We start from the raw sequence: 27,726 nt of genomic DNA on the forward strand, positions 1-27,726 counted from the left end.
TTATTTTTTGAGGAAGATTAGCCCTGAGCTAACATCTGCCAATCCTCCTCTTTTTTCCTGAGGAAGACTGGCCCTGAGCTAACATCCGTACCCATCTTCCTCTACTTTATGTGTGGGACACCTACTACAGCATGCCAAGCGGTGTATAGGTCCACACCTGGGATCTGAATTGGCGAACCCCAGGCCGCTGAAGCGTAACTTGTGAACTTAACCACTGTGCCACCGGACTGGCCCCTGCATTCGTTTGTTAATAAGGAATTGGCTGCATTGTTATTAATCAATTTTTAAAAATAACTTTTTTATCACAAAATAATCAAGTACTTTAAAAAAAATAATCAATAAGAAAGTATATAAAATTAAAGACTCCCCTTTTCCCCAGACTTTTTTTTTTTAAAGATTTTATTTTTTTCCTTTTTCTGCCCAAAGCCCCCTGGTACATAGTTGTATATTCTTTGTTGTGGGTCCCTCTAGTTGTGGCCTGTGGGACGCTGCCTCAGGGTGGTTTGATGAGCAGTGCCATGTCCGTGCCCAGGATTCGAACCAACGAAACACTGGGCCGCCAGCAGCAGAGCATGTGAACTTAACCACTCGGCCATGGGGCCAGCCCCCCCCAGACTTTTTTCTGATTATACAGTTTCCTTTACTTTGGATCATTTAGGCTATGTTATTATACTCATAGATGTACATTCATTATATATTATAATGATGATAGTGATTGGAGAGCATCCTGTGTTTTCATACTGTTCACAGTGATCATTTAGGGAGGTTACCCAGAGCCCTTTTATCTACTATGCATGTACTTCTGTAATGTTAAAATGTTTACAGAGTGCACAATTCCTTTTGTAATTAAAAAACAATAAAGATAAAATTGTTTTAAAGCAATGAAAGAAAAAGAAAAGCTTAGGGTAATATTCGGAGATACTTTGGAGAGGAACAACTTCTGCTTTCTTAAGTACATGCCCAATAGTGTTTGTGTGTGTATATTTATGTGAAGGTTGTTTAATTAACCATGTCAAATGTAAACATCCTAATACTATTTAATCTTTCTTTAGCTACTCTTCAATATAAACTTGAAATAAAAGAAACAAGTTGAACTGAAAAAGATTTCCTATGTGGATTTTTTTTGGTAAAGATTGGCACCTGAGCTAACAACGGTTGACGATCTTCTTCTTCTTTTTTTTTTTCTGCTTTATCACTCCAAATCCCCCCAGTACATAGTTGTATATCTTAGTTGTGGGTCCTTCTAGTTGTGGCATGCGGGACGCCGCCTCAACGTGGCCTGATGAGCAGTGCTGTGTCCATGCCCAGGATTCGAACCAGTGAAACCCTGGGCCACTGAAGCAAAGCAACCTAACTTAACCACTTGGCCACAGGCCGGCCCCACAACAACCTTTCTATAGCAGGCCACTGCTTTTCACCTTGAACTCAACACTCTAGCCTTTCCTAACTGCTTATATTTCTCTGAATGTGTCATGTTCCTCCTTGCCTCTATGAGGTAACCCCTGCCAGGCTCGCTTATTTTCACCTTGTCTGCCTGGGGCACTTGTGCTTATCTTTCAGTGATCAGGGTCGCCTTTGTGAAACCTTTCCTGACTGACTCCATCCTACCCTCTCCTTTCAAAGCTGAGCACTCTTTTATCTTACCTTTTTTTACTTTTTATACATGATATATATATATTCTATAGTATTGCTTAATATACTGAGAGAATTATTTGTTCATTGGTAAAATATAGTAGTGTAGTTTACATGCTTGGTCTTTCTTTTCATCTTTGTTATTTAATGGCAGAGTGGCAAGTTTTTTATCTTCTCTAAGACCTCAGTTTCCTCATTTGTAAAATGGGAGTGATAATGTACCTATCTCCTAGGATTGTTGTGAGATTAAATGAAATTATGCATATAAAAGAAAACACTAACACTGTTTTTGGCACATACTGAACATTAAATGAGTAGTGAGGATGATGATTGCACAGTTGTGTCCTCTGTTATATTTTGAGCTTCTTGAAGACATGGGATGTGTTTTATTCATCTTTCGTTGCCTAGTATTTTGTCTGTGATAGGTTTGATCAGCAAATGCTTATTCAATGAGAAAATTACTGTCCAACACCATGAGATCTTTATACCTACTTTCTGTACTTTCTGCTTCCTTTCTTCTCATTCCAATGGGCTGTACTATGAGAAATACTATGATTTTAGGGTTTTTATACAGTGTATTGTGGCTTCAACACATATAGAAGTCTAATAATCTGTTGTTCCAGTTAATTATAACTTATGCTATGTTTAATATTAGAATAGGATTTCTTGACTTAAGGTTCACAGAGGTTATGTTAACTATCCTACCACATTTTTGGATGTATGAAGTGCCGTAAGTTCTGAGAGTTATTTTATGTGAGAACAGGAAACCATGGTCTTTTCTCTTAGGGAGGGTGTCGAGGGTTGAGAAAGAAGACAAGAAAAGTGACTGGACTCTTCTAATTTTGCACAAGCCTGGGAAGCCCAACACAAGTTTTTTCAGAGATTTCCAATTTATTTTTAACCCAGATAGAAAATGGAGAGATTTCCTATCAAAGAACCCATTTTGGTTCCTGTGTGTATGCTTTCCTGCATCCTCTTTGCATTGTTGCTGGTATAGTATTTGTTTTGCACTTTTCTACTTTTGGGATTTCCACTGACAGAAAATAAAAAACACAGTTATAAACATAGAGCACAGAGGCATTTTTTAGAGATTTGTGTGTGATATTAAAACATTTTGCTCACTCACCAAACAAACATTTCAGCAGAATAATCCAAGTTTAAGAGTTATTCAGGGGCCAGCTTGGTGGCGCAGCAGTTAAGTGTCCATGTTCTGCTTTGGCGGCCCGGGGTTTCCCAGTTCAGATCCTGGGTGTGGACATGGCACCGCTTGGCAAGCCATGCTGTGGCAGGTGTCCCACATAGAAAGTAGAGGAAGATGAGCACGGATGTTAGCTCAGGGCCAGTCTCCCTCAGCAAAAAGAGGAGGATTGGTGGCAGATGTTAGCTCAGGGCTAATCCTCCTCAAAAAAAGAATTATTCAAACAGTTTTCTCCTCTGTTAAGAGCCTATTACTGCTTGAATTTTCAGCTTTATTCTGCCCTTTGTGCTATCAGCGTGGCAGCTTATACATTCAAGAATGATATGAGGAGCCTGTTTCTTCAGACCCCTAGTCTGCTTTGTGAGCTGTATCTCATGAACCCTCACAGTTGTGTTAGGTGTGTAGGTTAGGTATATTCACCCTCTGGCGTGTATAGGTCAGACTCAGAAAGGCACAGTCGTCATTTTTCTGAATTCCATTATGTTATATGATAATGCCCTTGGAAGAAGGTCTTAACCACTTTGTATGCAAATTCCTTCAGCAAATACTTATTGAGCACCTGCTTTTTGCCATGTACCATGCTAAGTGCTGATACTGGTAAAAATGAATGTCAAGTTCTGCTGCCATTAGGTAATAATAGTAATACCTCACATTTGTATGGCTTTTGAAATTTCTAGAATCCTTTTCCATACTTTAATTCATTTAATCTTCACAATAATCCCCTAAGGATAGGTTTTATGATTTTATATATAAAGAAACTAAAATCCAAAGGAATGGAATCAAGCCACTTGTCTGGATGTAAGTTCTGAAGGGAGGGACACATGGGAGGCACAATCTTTTCTAAACGGCAATAACTTTCTTTTGAAAAACAGTATTCTCATGCTTTTTATTTAGTTTTATCTTGACTGGGGCTACTGCACTGCTTTTCCAATCACCCTCTCCCCACACCATTGCTGCAATGCCCATGACAGGGGAGGAGACAGTGGCTGTGACTACTCCAGCTCCTCTGTGCTTCTAATGGCTCAGAAAGCACCATTTGCTTTCAGAGTGGGCTGACTAGTGAATATAAATATTGATCTCTGATTTTTTTTTTAAGTTTTGTTACTGATGTAGAAAAGATGAATTACTACAGGGTAAAAAGGACGCTGGCCTGAGTTTTTTAAATATGTTAATGGTAAAGTAATAGTATGAGACGTAGCCTTCTGTGAGATCATTAGCCAGCACCCGTGTTTGCCCCTTTTTCTTTTTTTTCTATTCTTGAAACATGAATTAAAATGCTCAGTTGCTCCCACACACGGTAAGGTTATCATGTTAATCTTAGATAAGATTTGACTGCTTCAGTTTTTACCATAAAGACCCAGTGAGCAAGTTTGAATGCTAACTCATTTGTATTGGCTGCTGAGTAATCTGTAAAATGGTGTTTTAACATTTTACGCTATCTAAAAAACCAAATTGAAAGTTTAGGATGTATTCAGGAAAAGATGACATGGGTTTTTAGTCATGGCTTTTGTCCCAGACTGACTGTGACTTGGAAGAAGTTTTCTAATTTCTTTGGGCCTCAGTTTTATTCAGGTTTCAGTTTAGGCACCTTTAAAAATCAACAGATTGGACTGAATTATTACTAAGGCCCCCTTCAGCTCTAAAATTTTGTAAATTATCTGTTTTTAGATCAGTATTTGTCCACAGGACACTCTGGATGAGTGTGTATATAGGGGGCCAAATATAATACTCTTGAAATTAATACCTATTTCATTAATCTTCTCTAAATTGGGAATTTATTTAGGCTGTATTGAATGTAGCTCTGTAATTCATGTGTACTTACTACACTGGTGAATCTTTCTCCTTTCCTAGAATAATCTCCAGGGGAGAGAGGAGGATTTAACATGCATGAAGATAAATATAATCTCAAGATAAGCACTCTTCTGGATTACAGGAAGCTAATATTAATACAAATTGACTGTCAATTGCAAGGGCAAACTTTCACATATCTAAAGCTGCTCTATAATATTGCTTTAATATTATTTGACAAGAATATTTCATGAAATTTTGGAATTAAATGTAGATACCTCTACAATGACAATATTCTTTGATTTTTATCATTATTCTGACACCTCAAATTTACTCTGGCTCGTTAAGAATGAAGTCAAAGTGGGTGGGGGAAATAGGAAGGTGTTGGTCAAAGGGTATAAACTTCCAGTTATAAGATGAATAAGTTCTGGGCAACTAATATTCAGCATGGTGACTATAATTTACTATATTATATATTTGAAAGTTGCTAAGAGAGTAGATCTTAAGTGTTCTCACCACACATGAAAAAATTTGTAATTATGTGAGGTGACGGATGTGTTAACTAACCTTATTGTGGTAATCAGTTTGCAATATATACATGTATCAAATCATCACTTTGTACACCTTAAGCTTATACAATATTGTATGTCACTTAATCTCAATAAAGCTGGAAAACAATAACAATGAAAAGAATGAAATAGAAGAATTTGTAATCATCTTTAGGAAATATGTTTAAGTACCTAATTAGTTGTACATGGTACAGTGAACTTGACTTTTCCTTAGCCTACTAAGAAGCAAGAAAAGGGGCCAGCCTAGTGGCATAGTGGCTAAGTTTATGGGCTTTGCTTCAGTGGCCGGGGTTCGCAGGTTTGGATCCCAGGTATGGACCTACACACTGCTCATCAAGCCGTGCTGTAGTGGTGTCCCACATAGAAAATAGAGGAAGGTTGGCAACAAATGTTAGCTCAGGGCCAATCTTCCTCACCAAGAAAAAAAGAAGCAAGAAAAATTCTGAATTCAGAAGTTCTAGAAACAGGCATTAGCATTTCTTAACCTGCATCTCTATTGTAATTCTTTAATAAAGAATTTTCTTAGCACACTGATAATAAAAATGTAGGTCTAACAAATATTGAGGTAGGTTAAATAAATAGTAGTAGTATATACTAGGTTTATATTATAGTGGTATATAATGGGAGGGGTCAAGGTGAAAGGTTAGGTAATTACCTTTTTAAAGTAATGTGAAGTAGGAACTATTGGGCTAATAGGTTTTCAATACTTATTTGTAAATGTGCATGTTATCAAGTAATTTGAGTTATATTTTTTCACTTATTCCTCCTACGGGTTTTTTGAGATGCTTCTTTCAAGTACCAAATTTTAAAAGTTATATGTATGTATGTATTTCCTAGGTCCAGCATGAATTCTTTTTTTTTTGACAATTAGTAAAAGTAGCATGATGACAATAATATACCAGTAATAAAATATGTATTGAACTTAAAATTGACGTACTGATAATTGGCTTGTAATGATCCACCTATACCCTTTTGGGGCCAATTTATGATCTGTAGTGTGCATGTATATTTCATTTAGCAAAATAGAGTAGTATTGTGAAAGTGGCTGAATAGGAAAACAGGATTTGGTTTTAAAAACAAAAAAGAAACATGATTCCTCTTAAAAATTGACTGAAAATTCATGAAATGTGTATTTGAGGTAGAGTACAGACAGGAATAATTTGTAGGAGCGTGTGGTTGTATACAGATTCTAGTCAAAATAATTGTATATTTATCTCATAACTAATATAAGAAACAATAATTGTTTTAGTGTCTGTATTGTAGTCACTAAAGGTAGCTTTTTAAAATTAGCCTTAAATAATATTCACGAGAACCCACTAATTGTATATACTTACTGTATTGAAAAATTCTTCATTCAGTATATATATTTTTTTTTTGAATTTTTTTGATGAGGAAGATTACCCCTGAGCTAACGTCTGTTGCCAATCTTCCCCCCTTTTATTTTTCTCCCCAAAGCCCCACTACATAGTTGTATATCCTAGATGTAGGTCATTCTAGTTCTTCTATGTGGGATGCTGCCACAGCATGGCTTGATGAGCAGTGCATAGGTCTGCGCCCAGCATCCAAACCAGCGAACCCTAGTCTGCCGAAGCAGAGCACGCCAACTTAACCACTTGGCCACGAGGCCGACCCCTCAGTATATGTTTTTTAAACATTGATCCTATTGGCGAGACACTAGACTTGGCATTGGAAAACAAACATGACTAAAATACCCATAGTGGCATTTATAGAGCATCCAAATGCTTTATGAATTATCTAATTTAATTATCAAACCAGTCTACTATTATTTATTCTTGCTTCTCTAAATGGGGAAATTGAGGTTTAGAAAATTAGGTAGCTTGGTTAAGGTTACAGAGCTAGTGTGTAAGTAGAAGAGCTACAATTTGAACCCAGCCCTGTCTGATACCAAAGCTGGCCCTTTTTAACCAAAATGCTGTATTACGTGTATGCTATGTGTATATAGTCCTCTAGAACATGGTAGTAGAATCTGGGAAGGGGAAAAGGGCATTCCAGGAACAGGAAACCTAGTGAATAGAGGCCCATAACATGAGTAAAACTACAGTGGCAGAGATCCAGGTTACTGAAACATAGGGAGCAAGGAGGGAATGGCAAGAAATGAGACTGGAGGGGCCGGCCCGGTGGCGCAGCGGTTAAGTTCGCACGTTCCGCTTCTCGGCGGCCCAGGGTTCGCTGGTTCGGATCCCGGGTGCGGACATGGCACTGCTTGGCAGCCATGCTGTGGTAGGCGTCCCACGTATAAACTAGAGGAAGATGGGCACGGATGTTAGCTCAGAGCCAGGCTTCCTCAGCAAAAAGAGGAGGACTGGCAGTAGTTAGCTGAGGGCTAATCTTCCTCCAAAAACAAACAAACAAACAAAAAAAAAGAAATGAGACTGGAAAGGTCAGCAAGAGCATTGCCACACTGAGGAATTTGGACTTTTTTTCTCTAGGCAAAGATTTTTAAAGAAGAGAGTTTAATTGAAGCTGTGTTTTAGAAGTTTAACTAGTGGCACTGTAGAAGGTGGATTGGAAAAGACAGTCTGGCAACTGGAAGGAGTTTTTTTTTTTTTATCTAGTCCCTCTGAGAAGTGGTAAGTAGCTGTGGAAATGCAGAATAGAGGAGAGATTTTTGTTTTTATTAGCCCTGAGCTAACATCTGCCACCAATCCTCCTCTTTTTGCTGAGAAAGACTGGCCCTGAGCTCACATCTGTGCCCATCTTCCTCTACTTTATATGTGGGACGCCTACCACAGCATGGCTTGCCAAGCAGTGCCATGTCCACACCCGGGATCTGAACTGACAAACCCTGGGCCTCTGAAGTGAAACGTGCGCACTTAACTGCTGCACCACTGGGCCAGCCCCCAGGAGGGATGTTTTATAGGAAGACTTTAATGGCATTTGCTGATCTATTACCAGTGTGTTTATGTTTGGGGAGTTGATGTAGAGAGAGGAATTACAAGTCACTTTGGGTTTCTAACTTGGGCAACTGGTGATGCCATTAACCACAATGAGTAATTTAGAAACAGGAGAAAGTAAAGCATGGGAGAGAGGAGCTGGATTTCGGACATTGTGTAAGTTAGTAATGCTTTTGGCTGCAAGTAAAAGAAAACACAATCAAGAATAGCTTAAGCAACAAAGATTTTTGTTTAGTCTCAAATCACAAGAGGTCTGAAGGTAGGCTATTCTAGGACTGATGCAGCACTCTGTGAGGTCAGTTTTGTTCTGTTATTTGTAATAAGTTCATTTATCTCATGGTTACAGCTCCAGACATCATATCTAAAGCTGCTTTGAGGCACAAATTCAAGGCAGGAAGAAGAGGAAAGGGAAAGTTGCTGGTTGGATCTGTTCTCTTTTATCAAGAAAAGCTTTCCCAGATGCTCTCCAGCAGATTTCACCTTATATCTTGTTGGCCAAAACTGAGTTGGATGGTCACCAGCAAGGGAGGTTGGAGAAGTGAGTATTTAGCTTTTTCAGCCTTTCAGTGAAGAAAGGCAAGGGAGAGAGGAGGATTGGGAATGGATGTTGAGTTAGCCAGCCAAGTGTCTACTATAGACTTGTTGAGTTTGCAGTACCTATAAAAACATCAGTTAGAATCAGGAACTTTTCATTATTTAGACCTGATAAGCATTTATCAGTGGGTCTTGCCTGCAACAACTATTGCTATAGTGTTCTAATGATGATCTTCTATTCCTCTCATTCCTTCTGTACTTATTAATTGGAATTCTTCTCTAAGAAAGAGCTGCCCCTTTGCCTCCATTTATTTATTTATTCAGTTATTCATTTATGTGAGTATGGACTCATGGACATTCACTTTATTCTGTGAGTTATAAGCCCATACCACTATTATTTATTTTGATGCTCAAATTGTTCCAGCTTTTGTTTTTATTTTTTAATTTAAAAAATTAATAAAACATTATCAGTGAACACAGTTACTTGATGTGGGTTGAGCAATGAATACATTGCACTATAACTTAGCCTTCGATAGTTGTTTTCTATGAACTTGGACAATTCTCAGTCTGCTACAGCCGAACTACTTAGTCAAGTGTTACATAAGAATGAGGAGGGAAAGAACATGAACACATCTTTGTCTCTTCTCCTCTTCCTGAACTCAGTTAATTCTGCCAATTTGGTCAGAAAATCCCTAATGACAACAAAAGCCTGGCAGTTACTAATAGCAGTTCTTTTGTGCAATAAAAGAAAAATTACAAAGTATTTAAAGATATGGAAACTTGGATGGCATTCTTCTTCCCCGGTGGTGACTCTGACTGGATGTTCAGGATGGAGTGCTTGCTGACCCCTTGAACACAGCTATTGTGCTGGGTTGATATTGTGTTTCCGTCTTTAGTTTATCACTTGGGGTGCTGATCTAAAACAAACCATCCGGTGTAACTAGCTACTCCAGGACACATCCACTTAGCAACAAAAATACGGGTAAGGATTTCCTTGCACTTAAACTGCTAGAATTTTTTTTTTTTTTTTTGGTCTGGTGGAAAAACATGATTAGTATTTTTGTTGAGTATTTTTCAGTTATTTCATTTTGTTTGCTGTTGTTACATTCAATTATGTGTAACATTTTATTTATACTTCTAGCATTTATCGCTTTTTACCTTTTATAATTTCTACTTTATTAATTGGTCTTTTTTTAGGGGGGGATACATGTCTGCCTTTTCCTCCTCAACTGAACAACTTGAAGACAAAGTCTGTATATCAAATGTTTTAAATATCCCACATGTTTTGCATATAAGAGTTGTTGGTTGTTGAAAAAAGGGAAACATTATGGTTTTTAAGAGTAAAAAAAATGGTTTCCTATCATTTATACTAGGAATAGATAAAAGCCTGTACTTTGGGTTTGAGAGGCAAGGCTTTTCTTTACTTACAGAAGAATGTTTAATTATTGACTCCTCAAAATAAGATTACATTTTTATGTCACTGGAAGAACAAACTGCTCATCTGTAAGTTATGTGTTTAAGTTGATAAAGTTTATTACGGAGAATTTTATTCTAATGGCAGATTTGTTTTAATAGCAAATTTAGCTGACAAGAAACTCAACAAAGATCTCACATGTAGGGGCTGGCCTGGTGGCGCAGCAGTTAAGTCTGCACATTCCACTTCTGCAGCCCAGGGTTTGCTGTTTTGGATCCTGGGTGCGGACATGGCACCTCTTGGCAAGCCATGCTGTGGTAGGCGTCCCACATATAAAGTAGAGGAAGATGGGCACGGATGTTAGCTCAGGGCCAGTCTTCCTCAGGAAAAAGGAGGAGGATTGGCAGATGTTAGCTCAGGGCTAATCTTCCTCAAAAAAAAAAAAAAAAGATCCCACAGGTAGAGTTTATGTGATAACCTTCAGTACATGGAGAGAGTGACCATGTCCCAAATATTCAAAAGCCACATAATAGTGTTGAGCAAGGACCCTTTATCCAAATATTTGCAAAAATCCTTAATCTAGAGCAATTAGCAACAATTTTTAACTAGATTATATTACCCATGCCATAAATATTTCTCATGATTTCACCATGACTGGGAAATTAGGACTACAAAAATATATCTGTATTTGTGACAGAATCTCATAATTCATCTAGCCAATATTTACTGTGCATCTTCTGTGTGTTAATGATCCCTACTATGAACGCTTTATCAATGTACTCCCAAATTTTGACCAATGTATAAAATTCTTTTGTGCTACAACTAACTATGCATATTGTTATAGTGATGTCATGTGGAGTGGGGTACAACTTGCTCTAAAAGATTAGAAGCAAGTGTAATGTCAAGCCAGAGTCATAGAAAGATTGTGTGTGTGCTAGAAAAATAGATGAATTTTGCCTCATGAATGTGCAGGAGAATGTATTCAGGGCCTTAAATAGCCCTGCAGAAACTGCAACACAGTTAAGAGTGACTGAAAGGAAAAAGTGAGAGAACTATGGATAGATAAACATTATAGAAGTGATGTGTTGCAATTATTGTTGACTTTTAGGGTGTCTTGTGTTTTAATCCCTTTAATGTACCGTGGTCAAGTGGAAAAAATGGGCAAAACAGAAACTGACATATGACAAGTGCCCTAATAGTGCTATATGGAATGTTATCAGAATGTAAATGAGGAAGGCTACGTGCTGTCAAAATCTGTTTTTGTGAAAGGGAAGACAAAGAACAATTAGCTTGCTGCCTTTCTGGAGATATCTTAACTGCTATCTCCAGATGTTCTTCAATATTGCATAATAATCCTATTCTGTAGATCATTAATGTTCAATGCCTACTATCTTCCAGGCTCTCTTAAACAGTTTACTTTTTTTTTCATGTTTCTTGTTTGTTTTATTCTTTTTGTTTTGTTTGTTTTCTGTTTTTGTTTTTTTGGTGAGGAAGATTTGCCCTGATCTGACATCCATTGCCAATCTTCCTCTTTTTTTTTTTTCGCTTGAGGAATATTAGCCCTGAGCTAACATCTATGCCAGTCTTCCTCTGTCTTGTATATGGGATGCCTCCACATCATGGCTGATGAGTAGAGTAGGTCTGCACCCAGGATCCAAACCCACAAACCTGGGCTGCCTAAGTGGAGTGCATGGAACTTCAACTACTCAGCCATAGGGCTGGCTCCTCATTTTGTGTTTTTGCTGAGGAAGAGTCACCCTGAACTAACATCCACTGCCACTCTTCCTCTTTTTTGTATGTCAGCCACCACCACAGCATGGCTACTAACAGACAAGTGGTGTAGGTCCATGCTGAGGAACTGAACCCAGGCCACTGAAGCAGAGCGTGCCAAACTTAACCAGTAGGCCACCAGGGTGGCCCAACAGTTTACTTTTATTAGTTACTCTTATTTAATCCTCTCAGTTACTTAGTAAAGTTGGTATTAGGGTTAGTATTAGAGTTTTATGGGTTAGAAATTGAGATTGAAAAGTGAAATTATTTGTCCAAATCGCAAAGTTTATATGACAACTGAAATTCAGACCCTGTCTGTTCAATTTCAAATCTTAGACTCTACCCACTATAGGATACTCTCTCCAAAGTATATTTGTGGTACACATGCGCATACACACACACACATACACACTAATACTCAATACCTACAATGCTCAAGCACAGGCCTAAGCACCTTTCATACTTTATCTCATTTAATCCCCACAACAGCACTTTGAGGGTGGTATTTTGTTTTACAAATGAGGAAATTGAGGCTCAGAAAGGTAAATTCTGCGTTTTAAACCTCCCAAAAGGTAAATGGTAATATCAAGACATGAACTGAGATTCATTTGACTTTCAGGTTTGTTGCTCTGCATTTATACTTTAATTATTTTACAAAAATTATGCAAAGGGCATCAATCGTAGGTTAAGGCAAATGCCTTGAAAGGTGTGAGATATACATCTAAGACAATTCCATACTGATACCCCATTGTTCTTTCAGCATTTACCAAATAGTGACTTTTCTCCCATTGTTGTATTGTTTCTGCTATTGAATCTATTTCTGAAATTACTTTTCTAATCCGTATTTTCTTTATTATTTGATGGCATGTATTTGAAAATTAATATTATTTATTATAGAATACATGCTTACTATAAAAAAGTTCAAAGATTATAGAAATAGCTAACTTCAAAAATAGAAGTCCCTGTAACTGCAATGCAGATATAACCATTATTAGCAAATTGGCATATTTTCTTGAGCACTTTGTAAACATAATAATCTATATTTGATTTTTTGAAATATAAAACTGAGAACTTGCTTTTATCACTTAGCAACTCTAATACCCTTAGTTTTACCGTTAGTTTTATAGTGTATGAGTCATTTTATGATGTTTTTAAAATCTGGTAGGGTTCATTTTTTTCAAAAAACAAGCCTCTACTATAATACTTCAGCAAGAGACCAAGAAGCAGTATGAATTATTCCCAACCAGACTGTTTCTTCTTATGCAAATTGCCTTTCTCATTGCCTCTACTTTAGTGAAAATGAAATTAAATAAAGTCTTATCTTTCTATTTTTTCTAATCCAAGACTTTTCTACTGTTGTCAACCATCCCCTCTGCTTTGTACGTTTTGAAGTAAGCAGAAGGGTATGAAACAGATTAGAACATTGTTTCACATAAAGCAGTACTTTTTAGGGGAGGGAGAAGTACTAAGAATTGGATTGATTTATAAAAACAAAGATATGTCACAGAAAATAAATATAAATCTCGACACCAAAAGGAAAAGAAAAATATGTAATTTGAAGTAATTTTTCAGAGGCAATATCTGCTGCTTTTTGAATTAATTATATAAAGCATTTTAAACACACTTACTGTATGGCAGTTTCCCCAGGGAAATTTGCTACTAGCTGGCTTCCTTGCAAAAACATTTAAAAATGCAAACCTAAGATGTTTAAAACTTTTTTTTAATAAAAAGTTGAAAAGCTTGCATATTCTTTTGGAATGGAATGGAAACATTCCAAAGAAAAACACTTTTAAAATTTATTTTAAAAATATTTACCTTTTAAATGACCCACAACCAGTTTTACCATATAAGATTAGTAGTTAAAGAAGACTACCAAGGAGAAATTATATAGTAAACAGTCCAAAGACCCAAATTATTTCAATCTAGCTTGTTGTTCTATGTTTGTATTATGAAAGCGTGAAAGCTAATACTTTTGTATAAAAGTAATAGATATCCATGTTAGAATTTGACTAAGGCCTAAAAAATATCTTTTTTTTTTTGCCAGTTTGCATACATTTATTATAAAAGGCTATAATTTTAAAATCCTGAAATTTTAATTGCTGGGGACAAATTTCAGAGCTACCTTATTTCTGTTTTTTTTTGGACTTATTCCACTATAGCTCAGAGGTTTCAAAGGAAACTTGAGTTCTCTTTGTCATCCCAATAGTAATTTGAGATCCTCAAAAAGGATGTATCTCCTGTTTCTATTGACTTGGACAAGGCTTAGATTGAAATGGAGAAGGAAGGATGGGTAATGAAATGAATTGAAAATCCCAGAACCAACATAAGCTACAGGGTTTTTTTTTAACTGGAAAACATTGAAATCACATCTTACGAGCACATGTATTGCTTCTGAGGACATGCTTGGTTTCCTTGTTGAGGGTTTCTTCCTCCTGATGACTAGCAACGAGAAAAGAGCTCACTTTACAGAGTTAAATAATCAGGCAATAATAGGAAGTTAAGTATGACTTTGGAAATGCTGGCACGGTAAATCCAAAGAATTATAACTCAAATTTGTGTTAGATCTGAGGTTCTGGTGATCATCCTGTAACTCCTCACTGTTAGAACCTCACAAATCACTCCTCCCATGTCTTCAGACAAAAAAGTATAAAGAGACATGGATTTCCTGCTTTTAAAGAGAAGAAAATAATAACATCCTGCATTTGTTGAGGCAGGAGATCAAGATTGAGTGGGCATATATACATAACATTTTTCACCCATTAAAATAGCAAAGATTATTCTGAGTAAGATTGCTTCATGTTGGTAAGTGTACTGACATAGACGTGTACATACACTCCTGGTGGGAGTGTAAAATGGTATCTTTTTGGGGAGCAATTTGCAATATTTATCATGAACCTTAAATATTCTTTTGACCCAGTAATTTCTCTCCTGAAAAATATGTTCATTATAGCATTATTTAAAGTAAGTGCCCAATAATTAGGGAATGCCTAAATAAATTATGGAAAACACACAATGGAATGCTCTATAGCTATTTTTAAATGATGCTTTTAAAGATTTTGTATAACATGGGAAGATGTGTGTTACTATGTTAAGTAAAGGACTAAAAAGTCTAGAAGGAAGTGTGGTGGAATCAGGAATTTTTATATTTGTCTTTGTTTTCTTTTCAGTATTTTCCAGTTTAATTATCTGAGGGGAAAGGACGAGGTCAGCAGAAGGTAGAATGGTGGATGCCGGTGGCTGGGGGAGAAGAGAATGGAGAGTTATTGTTTAATGGTTACAGAGTTTTAGTTTGAGAAAATGAAAAGGTTCTGGAGATGGATGGTGGTGATGGCTGTACAGCAATGTGAATGTGCTTGATGCCACTGAACTGTACACATAAAAAATGGTTAAAATGGTAAATTTTGTTGTATGTATTTTACCATAATTTTTTTTTTAAAGATTTTTTATTTTTTTCCTTTTTCTCCCCAAAGCACCCCGGTACATAGTTGTATATTCTTAGTTGTGGGTCCTTCTAGTTGTGGCATGTGGGACACCGCCTCAGCGTGGCTTGATGAGCAGTGCCATGTCCGCGTCCAGGATTCGAACCAACGAAACACTGGAGTGTACGAACTTAACCACTTAGCTACTGGGCTGGCCCCCATAATTTTTTTAAAAAGGCCATTACAATGGTTTGGGTGATCCAGAAGCATGTTGGCAGTTGGAACTGAAGGGAGTAGGTAGATAACAGAAAAAATCTCAGAGGTAGGCTGGGATGGTTTGGTACTTGATGTGGCGGCTAGGGAGAGGAAAGAGTCTGCAAAGATTTAGAGAAGTGGTTCCCAAAGCTCAACTGGGCATGAGAACCAACTATCTGGAGAACCTGTAGTAAAATACAGATTATTAGGCTTTACAGCAGACTTATTATACTACTGGATTAGATACTGGGTGGCTAGAAAGATGCTGATGCTAATGCTAATAACTAAACGCACACAGGAGAAGATTAAAGATAATGAAGATTAGTTCACATTTGGTTGTGTTGGGTTTGAGGAGTTGGGACAGCACCCAGGTGGAAGGAATTGGGGCCAACAAGAGATATTGGTTCTAGAGATCTCTGTTAAGTCTAGAGATGTAGCATTGAAAGTTGCTAGGGACTAGAGGAGAAAGTGAGAAGAAAGTGCTAAAATTAGAGTCTTGGGGAACTATATTGTAGGAATAGGAAGAGAAACAATGCATTAGAAAATAAATGGCCAGAAAGGAGGAACAAAGAACAGTTGATAGAGCGCACTGTCAGATATCGGAATGGTCAAGAATGAGGTTTGAGAAGGGGCCTTTGGACTGAGTGAGTGAGAAAACATTAGTGACTCTTTAGAATGCAGTTTTGTTCAGAAGAGATTAAGGAGCAAGAGGAAAAAATAGAAACAGCAAGCATAAACTTTTTTTTTTTCCCCCAAGGAGTGGTAAAGAAAGAAAGGAACCTTAGTAAGATCAAGGCAAGGCTTTTTCAAAGTTTGGGTGAACTTGGTGCTATTTTAGGCCAGTATTTCTGTGGAGTACTTGTCTCTCGTGGGTCTCCTGTCCCTTGCTGTTCCTTCTCTTCTTCCCAGCCCTTCAATAGGGGAATGTCTTCCTCATCTATGCTCACTCCCTTGGTGATCATGCTGGAAGTCTTCCATTTGCTCTGCTGGGTCCACTCCTCTTTCTGTTGCTTTCTATCCCAGCAGGCTAAGCTGCATTGATTAATTACATCAACAATCTTCCTTGCTCTTTGTCTTTTGTTGAGTTTGGCCAATGTGGAGCCCCAACTGGACACTAGAGGAAAAGAGGGAGGAGAGTGAGGCTGGAGCATTTATCCCCTTGCCTCCTAATCTGCAGGGTCACTTCAGTCTGGCTGAACTGACTGAAGGTCACTGCTCCTCTCAAGTCAGTCCTCTACAGAAGTCTTTCCTTCTGGGTCTGGTAGCCGCTTCCTCTCCTAGTCCCTTTAGGCCTACCTATGGAAACAAGATAGCACACTCTGTTTCCCCTTATGGTTTCCCTGAACTCTTGCCCACAACTTTATAAATTGTCCCTTTATTAACCTTCTGCCATCCATTTCCTGCTGGGACCCTGACTGATACAGTGATCTTATGCAGTCTCATGGCTTTAAGTATCAACCATGTGCCAATAGCTGCCAAATTTATAGCTCCAGCCCAGATCCATCTCCTGAAATGCAGACTCTCATATCTGGCTGCCTGCTTGATTTGATTGTCTAACATATGTCTTAGTAATCAACTTACTGATCTTTCCTCCTAAACCTGTTGATATTAACAGTTTAGGACAAAAATCTTAAAATCATCCTCAATTCCTATGTTTTTCTCACCGTCCCTCATCCAATCTGTCAGGACATCCTAGTAGGTCTACCTTCAGTAGAGAATCTGACCACTTCTCACTCGCTCCACTCCTGTCACCCTAGTCTAACTACCATAATCTCTCACCTGTAGTAACCTCCCAATTGGTCTTCCTGCTTCTGCTCTTACCCTCTTTCACCATTTTCAACATGGTATGAGAATGATTAAAATACAAGTTAGATATGTTACTCCTACTTAAAACCTCCCAATGGCTTCCCATTTCAGAATAAAGGCCAAAGTCCTTACAATGACTTAAACGGCCCTACTCTATCTTTACCTCTGTTTCCCAGTTTCTACTCTCTCCCCCTCGATTATGCTGCGCTAGTTACACTGGCTTTCCTTACTGCTTTAACGCTGTTCTCTCTGTCTGGAATGCTTCTCCCAGATACTCTCATGACTAACTCCACCACCTCCTTTAAATCTTTGTTCAGCTGTCTTCCTAATGATGCTTACCCTAGTCACCTTATTTAAAACTACAAATTGATCCCCTTTGCAGCACCGCTGATCCACCTCACCGTACTGTTTCTCCTTTTCCCTAACACTTAACATCTTCTAACATTACGTAATTGTGTTTTTTAAATTTTTTAATGATCATGCAGTAAAATTGGCTTTTTTCCCTCTTATGGTATTCATTTCTGCAAATTTTAACACATGTATAGATTCTTGTGACCATCACCACAATCAGGATACAGGATAGTTCTGTGCTCCAAAAACCTAATCACATGTTCCTCATCCATAACTCCTGGCAACCAGTGATCTGTTCTTCATCATATAGTTTTGTCTTTTCAATAATGGGATCGTGTAGTATGTAACCTTTTGACACTGACTTTTTTAACTCAGCATAATGTCTTTGGGATTCATCCAAGTTGTTGAGTATATCAATAGTTCATTTCTTTTTATTGCCGAGTAGTATCCTATTCTGTGGCTGTACTGCAATTTATCCATTCACCCATTGAAGGAAATTTGGGTTGTTTCCAGTTTGGGCACTTATGAATAGAGCAGCTAAAAACAGTCATGTACAGGTTTTTATGTGAACATAAGTTTTTGTTTCTCTAGAGTATAATATACTTATTAATTACATTTATCTTTTTTTTCCCCATGTTTTGTTCATGGAATACCATTCTAAACTCCTAAAACAATTCCTGGCACATAACAGGAGCTCGATAAATTAGTGAATATGCAATGTTACTTTCAAATGGAAACGTGGAGTGAAACCAGAGTCACTGAACACATTCAGGGTTTGCATTGCCAAACTCTAGACTGCAGTTTACTCAAACCCCAAATGGCAGGAGACTTGAGCTGAAAGACGCCTGCAAGTTGAGAATGTAAAAGGCTTTTTACTGAAAGTAAAGTAATTCCTCCCTAATGTTTTTGGTGGCCATCTATCAGATTCTTGATTTGGAGGAGGAGCTTGGGATGAGGTTGAAGAGAAACCTCTTGGGAGAGTACTTTAACAGTGATGTCAGCATAACTCATTTGTGAGCAAAATGAAAAGCCAGCTTTTCCACCCTAAGGATAACCCAGAAACAAACTTGCTTGCAAAAGCAGGGGAAATATTGGCACTGTTCTCCCCACATTATCTGACCCATTTAATTTCACTTGAACTCTCATGGTAAAGGTCACCAGATGAGCTAAGAAAAAGAAAAGCATTAGAGATAATGAAGAAACTAATGATTATATGAGAGGTTGATGTTTATAAAGGAAGGTAATTGATTTACTGGAATACTTGTGTTTACGGCCATAGGCTATATCTGCACTATGAAGTATCTTTTGGATAAGCTTTTAAAAGCCACATAAATGGCATTCAATTTAAAATCAGATGCTTCCTAATGCCCCAAAGCAAGAAAGCAATGTACCTGATTAAAACACATGGACGTCCTGTAACCCTATTCATTAGAGCATGGAATTCAGTAACAATCACTTGGATCTTGGATCTCATCCAGTACATTATAGTTTTTGAAGTCTCAACAAGATTTCAGTTTAAGGGTTCCATGTTTCAATTTTGAGCAAGGTTTCAGAATAAGTTTTCTTGATTTCTTAAATAAATTTTCTCCTTTTTTTGGTATAAATTATATGGACTCATAAAATTTTCAAATATACAGAACCATATCAAGAAAAAAATCAAAAGCAATCCTGCACCTATATATAAGCACTATTGATTTTTTGATGAAAATCTTTCCAGACATCTTTCCAGGTGTGTGTACAATACATGTATATGTTTTTGTCTCTCTAAAGAGAAGAAGTTATAGTGGTACTTTTAGGGTCGGAGGAAGCTACCTTCACTTTCAATGAGTGATCAGTACATAGAAGAAAGAGGATTAACTTCAGCATCTAAACACCTAAAACACTACAAACATCAGTGTTTAATTAAACATTTTGAGGTTAATCTTTAACTATCAGGAAAAATGAAGTAATCCTGAAATATATCATGGGTCTGAGTTCACCTGAATGCCATGTGGGAGTAAAGAGGCTTTGCTTATCCAGCCAGGTATCCAAGTTAAAACACTGTGGCGATTGGGGAGGTCCAAGTATAGGACTAAAACAGAACACCATTAACTTTCCACTTTGCCCAAATCTCCGGTAAATGAGAAACAAATGTCCATTCACAGTTCTTTAGCCATTATGGATGGCCAATTAGGTGGGGATATGGGCGGCATTATCATCAACTCAGGTGAAACTCCTTGCTCTTTTAATCAGCCCAAGCAGTAGGCTGTGTATATGTGTCTATTTTGTTTAAATATATGTGCAGGAATCAGTTCAGTGATGCTACTGTGTGACTGAATGAACTTCTGAGTAGATCATAAAGAGTGTTTTTCTAACCACTATAATATTCAAGAGTAGTCATTTAGACCATCTTTAATTTCCCCCAGTTGGTAGCCCAATAGTTGGTATATTGCCTTAAATGTTCAAAAAGCAAGTCTCTGCCATTGGCAGTGACTAGAAACTAGGAATTTCTGCCAAAGTTCTTGTGATCTAATCCTCTCTTGAAAGCACAAAGCTAAAGCATGTACTGAAATGCCTGAGTCAGCCACTCCAGGGATATACTGACTGCACCCCTGTTCATTTTTCTAGGATGAACAATCTCCTTGGTGACCCTCAGCAACTGGCTTTTACTCTCTCCACCTAGAAATACACATATTATAACTATGCATAAAAAGCACACACACACATATGCAAACACACATAAACTATATCTAAATGCTGGCATTAGCTTTATTATATTTTTTAGAATTATGCTTAATTTTTAGCAGATTTTGTTTAATAATTCATCAGAAAATAATTTCACCTCTTCTACTGATTGCTGCTTCAGCTTCTCTAACTTTGTAATTTAGGGAAGAAAAAGACAGGTACCTAACTATTTATTGAATGTTTAGTATGTGCCTGGAATTTTTACTTGTTTAGTGTTATTCCCATTTGATAGATGAGGACCTCAGAACAGTCAAGTGAGGGCGCATAGCTCTGCCGTAGCAAGCACAGTTAATACTTGAACAAGGTCTATCTGATTCCACAGGCCTCTCTATCACCACATCATGCTGTGGAATGCTAGGTTTATAAAAGTTTATCATCAATCTTATTAAGTAAAAAAAGCAAGCATAATATACTACCATTGTGTGAAATGTGTGTGTGTATATATATATATACATAGATACATATATATATGCACATATACATATATAAACATGCATATGTGTGTCTATTTTTACATATGCTTAGCATATTTAGCATATCTCTGGAAGACCATACAATGATTACTACCAGGGATGGGAACTGGGCTGCTAGAAATCTAGACTTTTTATTATAAAATCTTTTATACCTTTTCAATTTTGTTTTATGTGTATTACCTATTCAGAAAAGAAACAATAGGGATGGCCTAGTGGTGCAGCGGTTAAGTGTGCACCTTCTGCTTCGGCAGCCCGGGGTTCGCCAGTTCAGATCCTGGGTGTGGACATGGCACTGCTTGGCAAGCCATCCTGTGGTAGGCGTCCCACATATAGAGTGGAGGAACATGGGCACAGATGTGAGCTCAGGGCCAGTCTTCCTCAGTAAAAAGAGGAGGATTGGCAGTTGTTAGCTCAGGGCTAATCTTCCTCAAAAAAAAAAAGAAAGAATATATTTTTTTAAGATTTTATTTTTTCCTTTTTCTCCCCAAAGCCCCCCCTGCAAATAGTTGTATATATTTTTTTAGTTGTGGCATGTGGGATGCCACCTCAACATGGCTTGATGAGCAGTGCCATGTCCACGCCCAGGATCTGAACCGGCAAAACCCTGGGCCACCGAAGCTGAGTGCATGAACTTAACCACTCCTCCACGGGGCCAGCCCCAGAAGCAGTATTTTAAAGACTGTTGTTAGCTATGTTTTTAGAAACATATCTGACTCTTTTTTAGATTTAGTAATCTATTTGTTACTAAAGTTTCCTAGGCTTGTAAAGCTTCTAATGCTGTAGGATATTAATACTAGCTATTATGATATTGATAAGCATTGATAATGATCATATCTTTCTAGTTTTTCACTTCTCATGATGCTACTCTAATGTCCTACCACATTAGAATTTGAAAAGGAAGAAGAATACTGATAGAATATATATTGATGTTAGCAGAGGTAATGGTGACTGATTCATCTGCATTCAACTATTTATGTACACTTTTAATGCTATTTAAGGTTATAATAGTTTTTGATTTATCTAGTTTTTGAAACAAGAACACTGTGCCTCAAATGACAGTAGTTGCCAGTCATGACTAAAGTAAAAGAAGTATTTTGTAAAAGTCCTAAAACTGAATTTAAAAAGTTTCCTGTCTACTAACAGCTATATTTAGTTTGGGGCTACCATTAATGGAAATACCTTATCTTGAATACGCTTTATTTTCAAAACTACAATGACCTGTTTACATAGCTGTCTTCCTTACTAGACTGGGCATTCCTTGAGGGCAGGGTCCATGCCTCATTTACTCCTGTATTCTCAGTGGCTAGCCTAATGCCTGACACTTGGTAGGTAGCTGAAAATGTTGATTTGAGTTGAATCAAACTGAACTAGAGATTCTTACATTAGTCCAGAGAAGAGATATCATCTCAGTCTTCAGATATTTGAAAGGTTCTCATGTGGAAGAGATTAAGTTTGTCCTATATGCCTTCAGGAGGCAGCAAACCAATGGGTGGAAGTTTCAAGAAGTTTCTAAATGTTGAGTTGTCAAAAGCTAGATGGCACTGTCTTAGGGGGTACTGAATCTATCACCCAGAGAGTCACTCATGGCTGGTCAACTACCAAGATAATTCAAGTATTTAATTGTTCATTTGTTCCTTCACGCATTTGCTCAAACATTTACTGAGCAGGCACTGTTCTAAATACTGGATACCAAGATTGAATAAATCATAATCCCTGCCCTCAGGGAACTCACAGCCAGCAGGGGAACAGAAGTATTAGAAAAGGATTACAATCCAGGGTGCTAAGAAGTTGTTACAGAGATGTAATGGTAACACTCTGGAGAGAGTGGACAGGAAAGGCTGCTGGAGAGATGACTCTTGAGGAGAGTTGACCAGGCGGACAAAGGGAGAAAGAAGTCCTAAGCAGAAGGAACAATACATGCAAAGGCTCAGAAGTTAAAGTATTCAGAATAAAGTAGGGGTATTTCATTTGGATTATATGCCCTTAAAGGACCCTCCAGTCCTAAGATTCTGTGTGCTGGCCCTTTAACTTAGTGTATTTTTTCACTTCATGCCAAATATTTTGTGTGTGTGTGTATTTCAGTTGTCATTTTTCATGGGAAACAAAAATACTAACCTTCTTCTTTGATTTTTGTTCATAGTCAAGTTCATCAGAGAAGTAACGCCATATATCAAGAAGCCATCATTAGTATCAGATCTGCCATGGGAAGGTGCAGCTCCCCAGTCTCCAAGCTTTAGTGGCAGTGAGGACTCTGGTTCTCCAAAACACCAGAACAGCACCAAAGACAGGAAGGTCATCCCTCTCAAAATGTGCTTTGCTGCTAGAAACTTAAGCATGCCGGATCTGGAAAACAGGTGAGCTGTACCTAAGGAGAACATCATACTTACAGCTTTGTAAACTTAAGGACATATTGCAGTATTACTTATGCATATTATTAGGCAATAATGCAACTAAATTATACAGAGGAAAACATCAGTCTGAGATGAGAGAATAATTTTTGGAGTTCATATTTAAATTACTTCATACATATATGTACTTGTACATATGTAGAAACATTTTGGACAAACACCCAAGAAACTTAATGGTGGTTACTCCTGAGGAGTGAAATGGGATTAGAAGGTAGAAGGAAAGAAGGGCCTTCTACTCTTTATTTTATACCTTTTTGGAGTGTTATTATTACATTTTTTCACTATAAACATTACTTTATAATTGAAAAAAAACTTGTTAAAGAAATTCTTTTAACTGTCTGCTTGGATGGAAATTCTTTATACTATGGATAGTATAAAGAATCAGAGATCTGCATTATAGATCTGGCTGCATCAGCTAGCAGTGTGACCCTGGCAAGTTAGCTTCTCTTGACCTCAGTTTCTCGTTTGTAAAATGAGAGTTGGATTGGATAATTTCTGATAGCCCTCCTAGTTCTATAAGCATTTGGGTTTTATGACTTTGTCTTCATTAGCTCCATGAAGTGACACTGGTAAACCTAGTGTTAGATTAGAGATTAGGAAAAAGAAAAAAAGAAATAAAGAAACTTGTCGAAAGATCTAGTTAAGGACAGACTTTTTATAATGTGCTTTCACTTTTATGGTCGTCTCTGATCTAAATGCATAGCCACGTGCCTAATCAGGATGGGATGGATCATAGAAGACAAAAAGAGCTGAATGCCCTTCTTGGGCATTTAATGTCCCACATAGGGACATTAAAACTCCTTCTCTGTAATATATTGTGTGGTATGCTGGAAAGAGTTGAGCTCTGCAATCAGACAGACCTTGGTTTGAATCCCAACCAGGTCACCTACTTAAAGGAAGGCTCTGAGCAAATCCCTTCACCTCATAAACCACCATGTCCTCATCTGTAATTAAAAAAAGGGGAGGGGGAGAAGATAATAATACTTAACTCAGTTCCAGATTAAATGAGATAATATATATGAAGCCCTTTGCATAGAGCCAAGCACATAGTGAGTTCTCAAGAAATAGTAGTTTAAAAAAGTCTTAACTGCCAACTATGTATACACACTTTTGAAAATTATATTCTGATATATTTGTATTGTTTTTGTTTGCTTTCTTTTAAAAGTTCAAGACATAGAAGTTACTTCATGTTACATACAGATTTATTTGTGAAAGATTGTGTGTGTGTTGACTCATCAAAATGGAACACAGCTTATCTTTAAAGAAATACTATATTTTTTCATAAAGTAAGAATTTAATTTCTAAAGTAAATAATCACCTCTGCCTGTTAAATCCAAATTTTAAATTTTTTTTCTTCAAATGGCAAACATTTATCTAAGCTTTCGGTCTGTTAATCGTGGACTTAAAAAAAAATTAGATAGTAGGGACCATAGAGAAGGAACTAGAATAGAGAAACAAGGTGATGAAGAACAAATCGCAGCTAAATTTGTCAGCTGCTTGTCAGGCTGAGGAAAGTATTCAGGCTGAGTCCCTTCATTGTAAATCATTTCTGAGCATTAGAATAGATACCTGTTGTCTTAGTCTGTTTTGGCGGCTATAAGAAAATACCATAGATGAGGTGGCTTATAAACAGCAGAATTTATTTTTCAGTTTTGAGGAAGGCTGGGAAATCCAAGATCAAGGCACTGGCAGATTGAATACCTGGTGAGGGCCTGCTCCCTGGTTCATAGATGGCGTTTTGCTATGTCCTCACGTGGCAGAAGAGAATAGAGAGCTCTCTATTATAAGAGCACTACTCCCATTCATGAGAGCTCTGCCCTTGTGACTTAAGCACCTCCCAAAGGCCTCATCTCCTAATATTATCACATTAGAGGTTAGGATTTTAACATATGAATTTGGTGGTGGCGGGGACAAACATTTAATCCATAGCACCTCTAGTGCTGCTGATATAACTGGGTATTGGAGAAAAAAGCAAAGTATTTAAAGTTGCTATAGAACTCTAGGGTTATGGGAGTAGGGAGAGAAGGAAAGAGGAAGGTGATATGACTTGGCTGTATTGCTGAAAGTTGTGCTACTTTATCATCTACTAAGACATCTTTTAGAGCTCAGTAACCTTGGCCTTCATTGAAACTTGGGGCTGCATTCTCTTTACCATGTAAATATGCTAAAGACATTTGGTGGATGGCTAGGTTTGAAAAAGGTCTTCAGAACCAATTGGAGAGGGCAGCTGGAGCTACAAGAGTTGTATCACACCTTACTCTTCAATAAGATGACCAGTCTGCTTGACCATGGTGTACTATGCAAGGAGAGGTCTTAGAAGATTCAGGCTATTGCAGGTTCTCAGTCTTAATGCTGCAAAGTAATTTGTTTCTAATTTTACTTGAAACACCAAAATTTGCAAATGATTTGCTTTTTGTAAAATATAAATTAGAAGAGATTCAAGGTTATTCCTATATAACTCTTACTTGCATTCCAGTGCGCTTTTTAGAGAAAAAGAAAAGCAGTAGCATTACATGTACCTGGAAAAATTGTGCATAATACCCACAGGAATGTGAACATCTATCCTATGTGTCTTGGCAGAAAAAAATGTTCAGAACCATTGACTAATTAGACGGAAGTTAGGATGGTGGACTTTGTAACTTTGGCCAACCTCTTTGTTTTTCATAAGGCTTGGTTTTCTCTTGTTTAAAATGAAAGGTTATGTGAGGATTAAATAGGAGAATGATTGTAAAATTGGCATAGTAAGCCCTCAATATATTATTAGTATTATAGGTGCTGTTAGTGTCCTTGTGACCTTAAATAAGTCCATTAATTTCTCTGTCTTCCTGTTTTCTCTGTCTTTAAAATGGATGTAATAATGCCTACTCAACTATACTCTTTAGAACTACTTCAAGGATAAATAAGATAATATCTATAAAATCACTTGGAGCTCTTTGATCCTTAAATTTATCTCAGCTCTGTCAAAGGAAGTGTCATGATGGGTCACCCAGCTGCAACATTTAAAGCCATGAAAAAAAACAGTTCATGTAGGAAGAGCAAAAATAAGTTTCCATCAGGACATCTGTCACCAAGATATTTATCAAATTTCAGCTTTGTGTAACTGACCATATTTCTGTTTGAAAATCTTAGTCTTTCACATAGTCTCGTGTAAAGCTCTGAGCAAGAAATAGGCTTAGATGTTCCCTAATCTGGAAAATACTTATGAATCTGGTTTTACAGCCCTACATAGGCATGTGATTTCCCATCATTCTTCATTTTTTTATTAATATTTTATTATGAAAATCTTCAAACATATAGCAAAGTCGAAAGAATTTTGTAGTCAACATTCATTTTCCCACCACCTAAATTCTACCATTAACATTTTACTATATTTGCTTTATCCGATCGGTTCATCTGTCCATCTGTCAATCCATCTTAATTATTTTTTATGCATTTCAAAGTGAATTGCAGACATTAATATACTTCCCTCTAAATACTTAAGCATGCATATAAATATCTAGAGTTCAGTGTTTTGTTATAGTTCTTTTTTTGAGATAATATTTACATTCAATAAAATGTACAAATCATAAATTTTGACACATGCATACAATTATGTAACCAAAGCCTATCACGATACAGAACATTACCATCATCCTGGAAAGTTTTCTTGTGCCCTTTCCCAGTCAATTCCCTCACCTACCTCCCAAGGCTACTACTGTTCTGACTTTCTACCATAGATTAGTTTTAATTATTATAAAACTTCATACAAATGTAATCATATCATATATACTCTTTTGTAATAGAATTCTTTTACTCAGCATAAGGCTTTTGAGATTCATCCATGTTGTTGCATATATCAATAGTTCTTTTTTATTCCAGAGTAGTATTGTGTTGTATGAGTATATCGCAATTTCTTTATGCATTTTCCTATTGATGGACACCTGAGCTGTTTCTAGTTTGGAGCTAATATTAATAAAGTTACCATAAATATCTTTGTACAACTCTTTTTGTGGGCATAAATTTTTATTTCTCTTGGGTAAATTCTTAGGAGTGGAATTGCTCGGTCAAAGAGTAGGTGTATGTTTAGTTTTTTAAAAAACTGCCAAACTTTTTCCCAAAGTGGTTGTGCCATTTTATATTCTCACCAACAATGATGAGAGTTTCTGTTGCTCCACGTCTTCGGCAACATTATTGGTGTCAGTCTTTTTAATATTAACTATTCTAGATGTGTAGTGGAATCTCTTTGTGGTTGATCCTTCATTTTTATGTAAAGGCTTCACTTTCTAAACCAAAAACTTATTTGACATAAGAGGGAAACATCCTTTTTTTTGTTTTACTACTTTGATTTAGTTTCACTATTTAGAGCTGAAAAATAATGGTGACCCAGGAGGAGGAGGAAGTTTATTCTCTTCCTCCACCTTGAGTTCTCAGGACCTCACTAGATGCTTCTGATAGTTATAAGCGGTTCGTTCTGGAAAGTGAAAGCTAAAT

The 27,726-nt window shown here is 37.2% G+C and overlaps 1 protein-coding gene across 1 annotated transcript in view; it reads left to right on the forward strand.

Annotated features, from left to right (window-relative positions):
- SNTB2 (syntrophin beta 2) overlaps positions 1 to 27,726 on the forward strand; it is a 99,421-nt gene that overhangs the window by 24,269 nt on the left and 47,426 nt on the right. The window contains exon 2 of the mRNA XM_070613776.1: positions 22,989 to 23,202. Within this exon, the coding sequence (XP_070469877.1) occupies positions 22,989 to 23,202 (214 nt within the window). The remainder of the gene's footprint in view (positions 1 to 22,988; positions 23,203 to 27,726) is intronic.

This window comes from Equus przewalskii, chromosome 3 (genome assembly GCF_037783145.1).
Source record: "Equus przewalskii isolate Varuska chromosome 3, EquPr2, whole genome shotgun sequence".
Classification (NCBI taxonomy): Eukaryota; Metazoa; Chordata; class Mammalia; order Perissodactyla; family Equidae; genus Equus; species Equus przewalskii.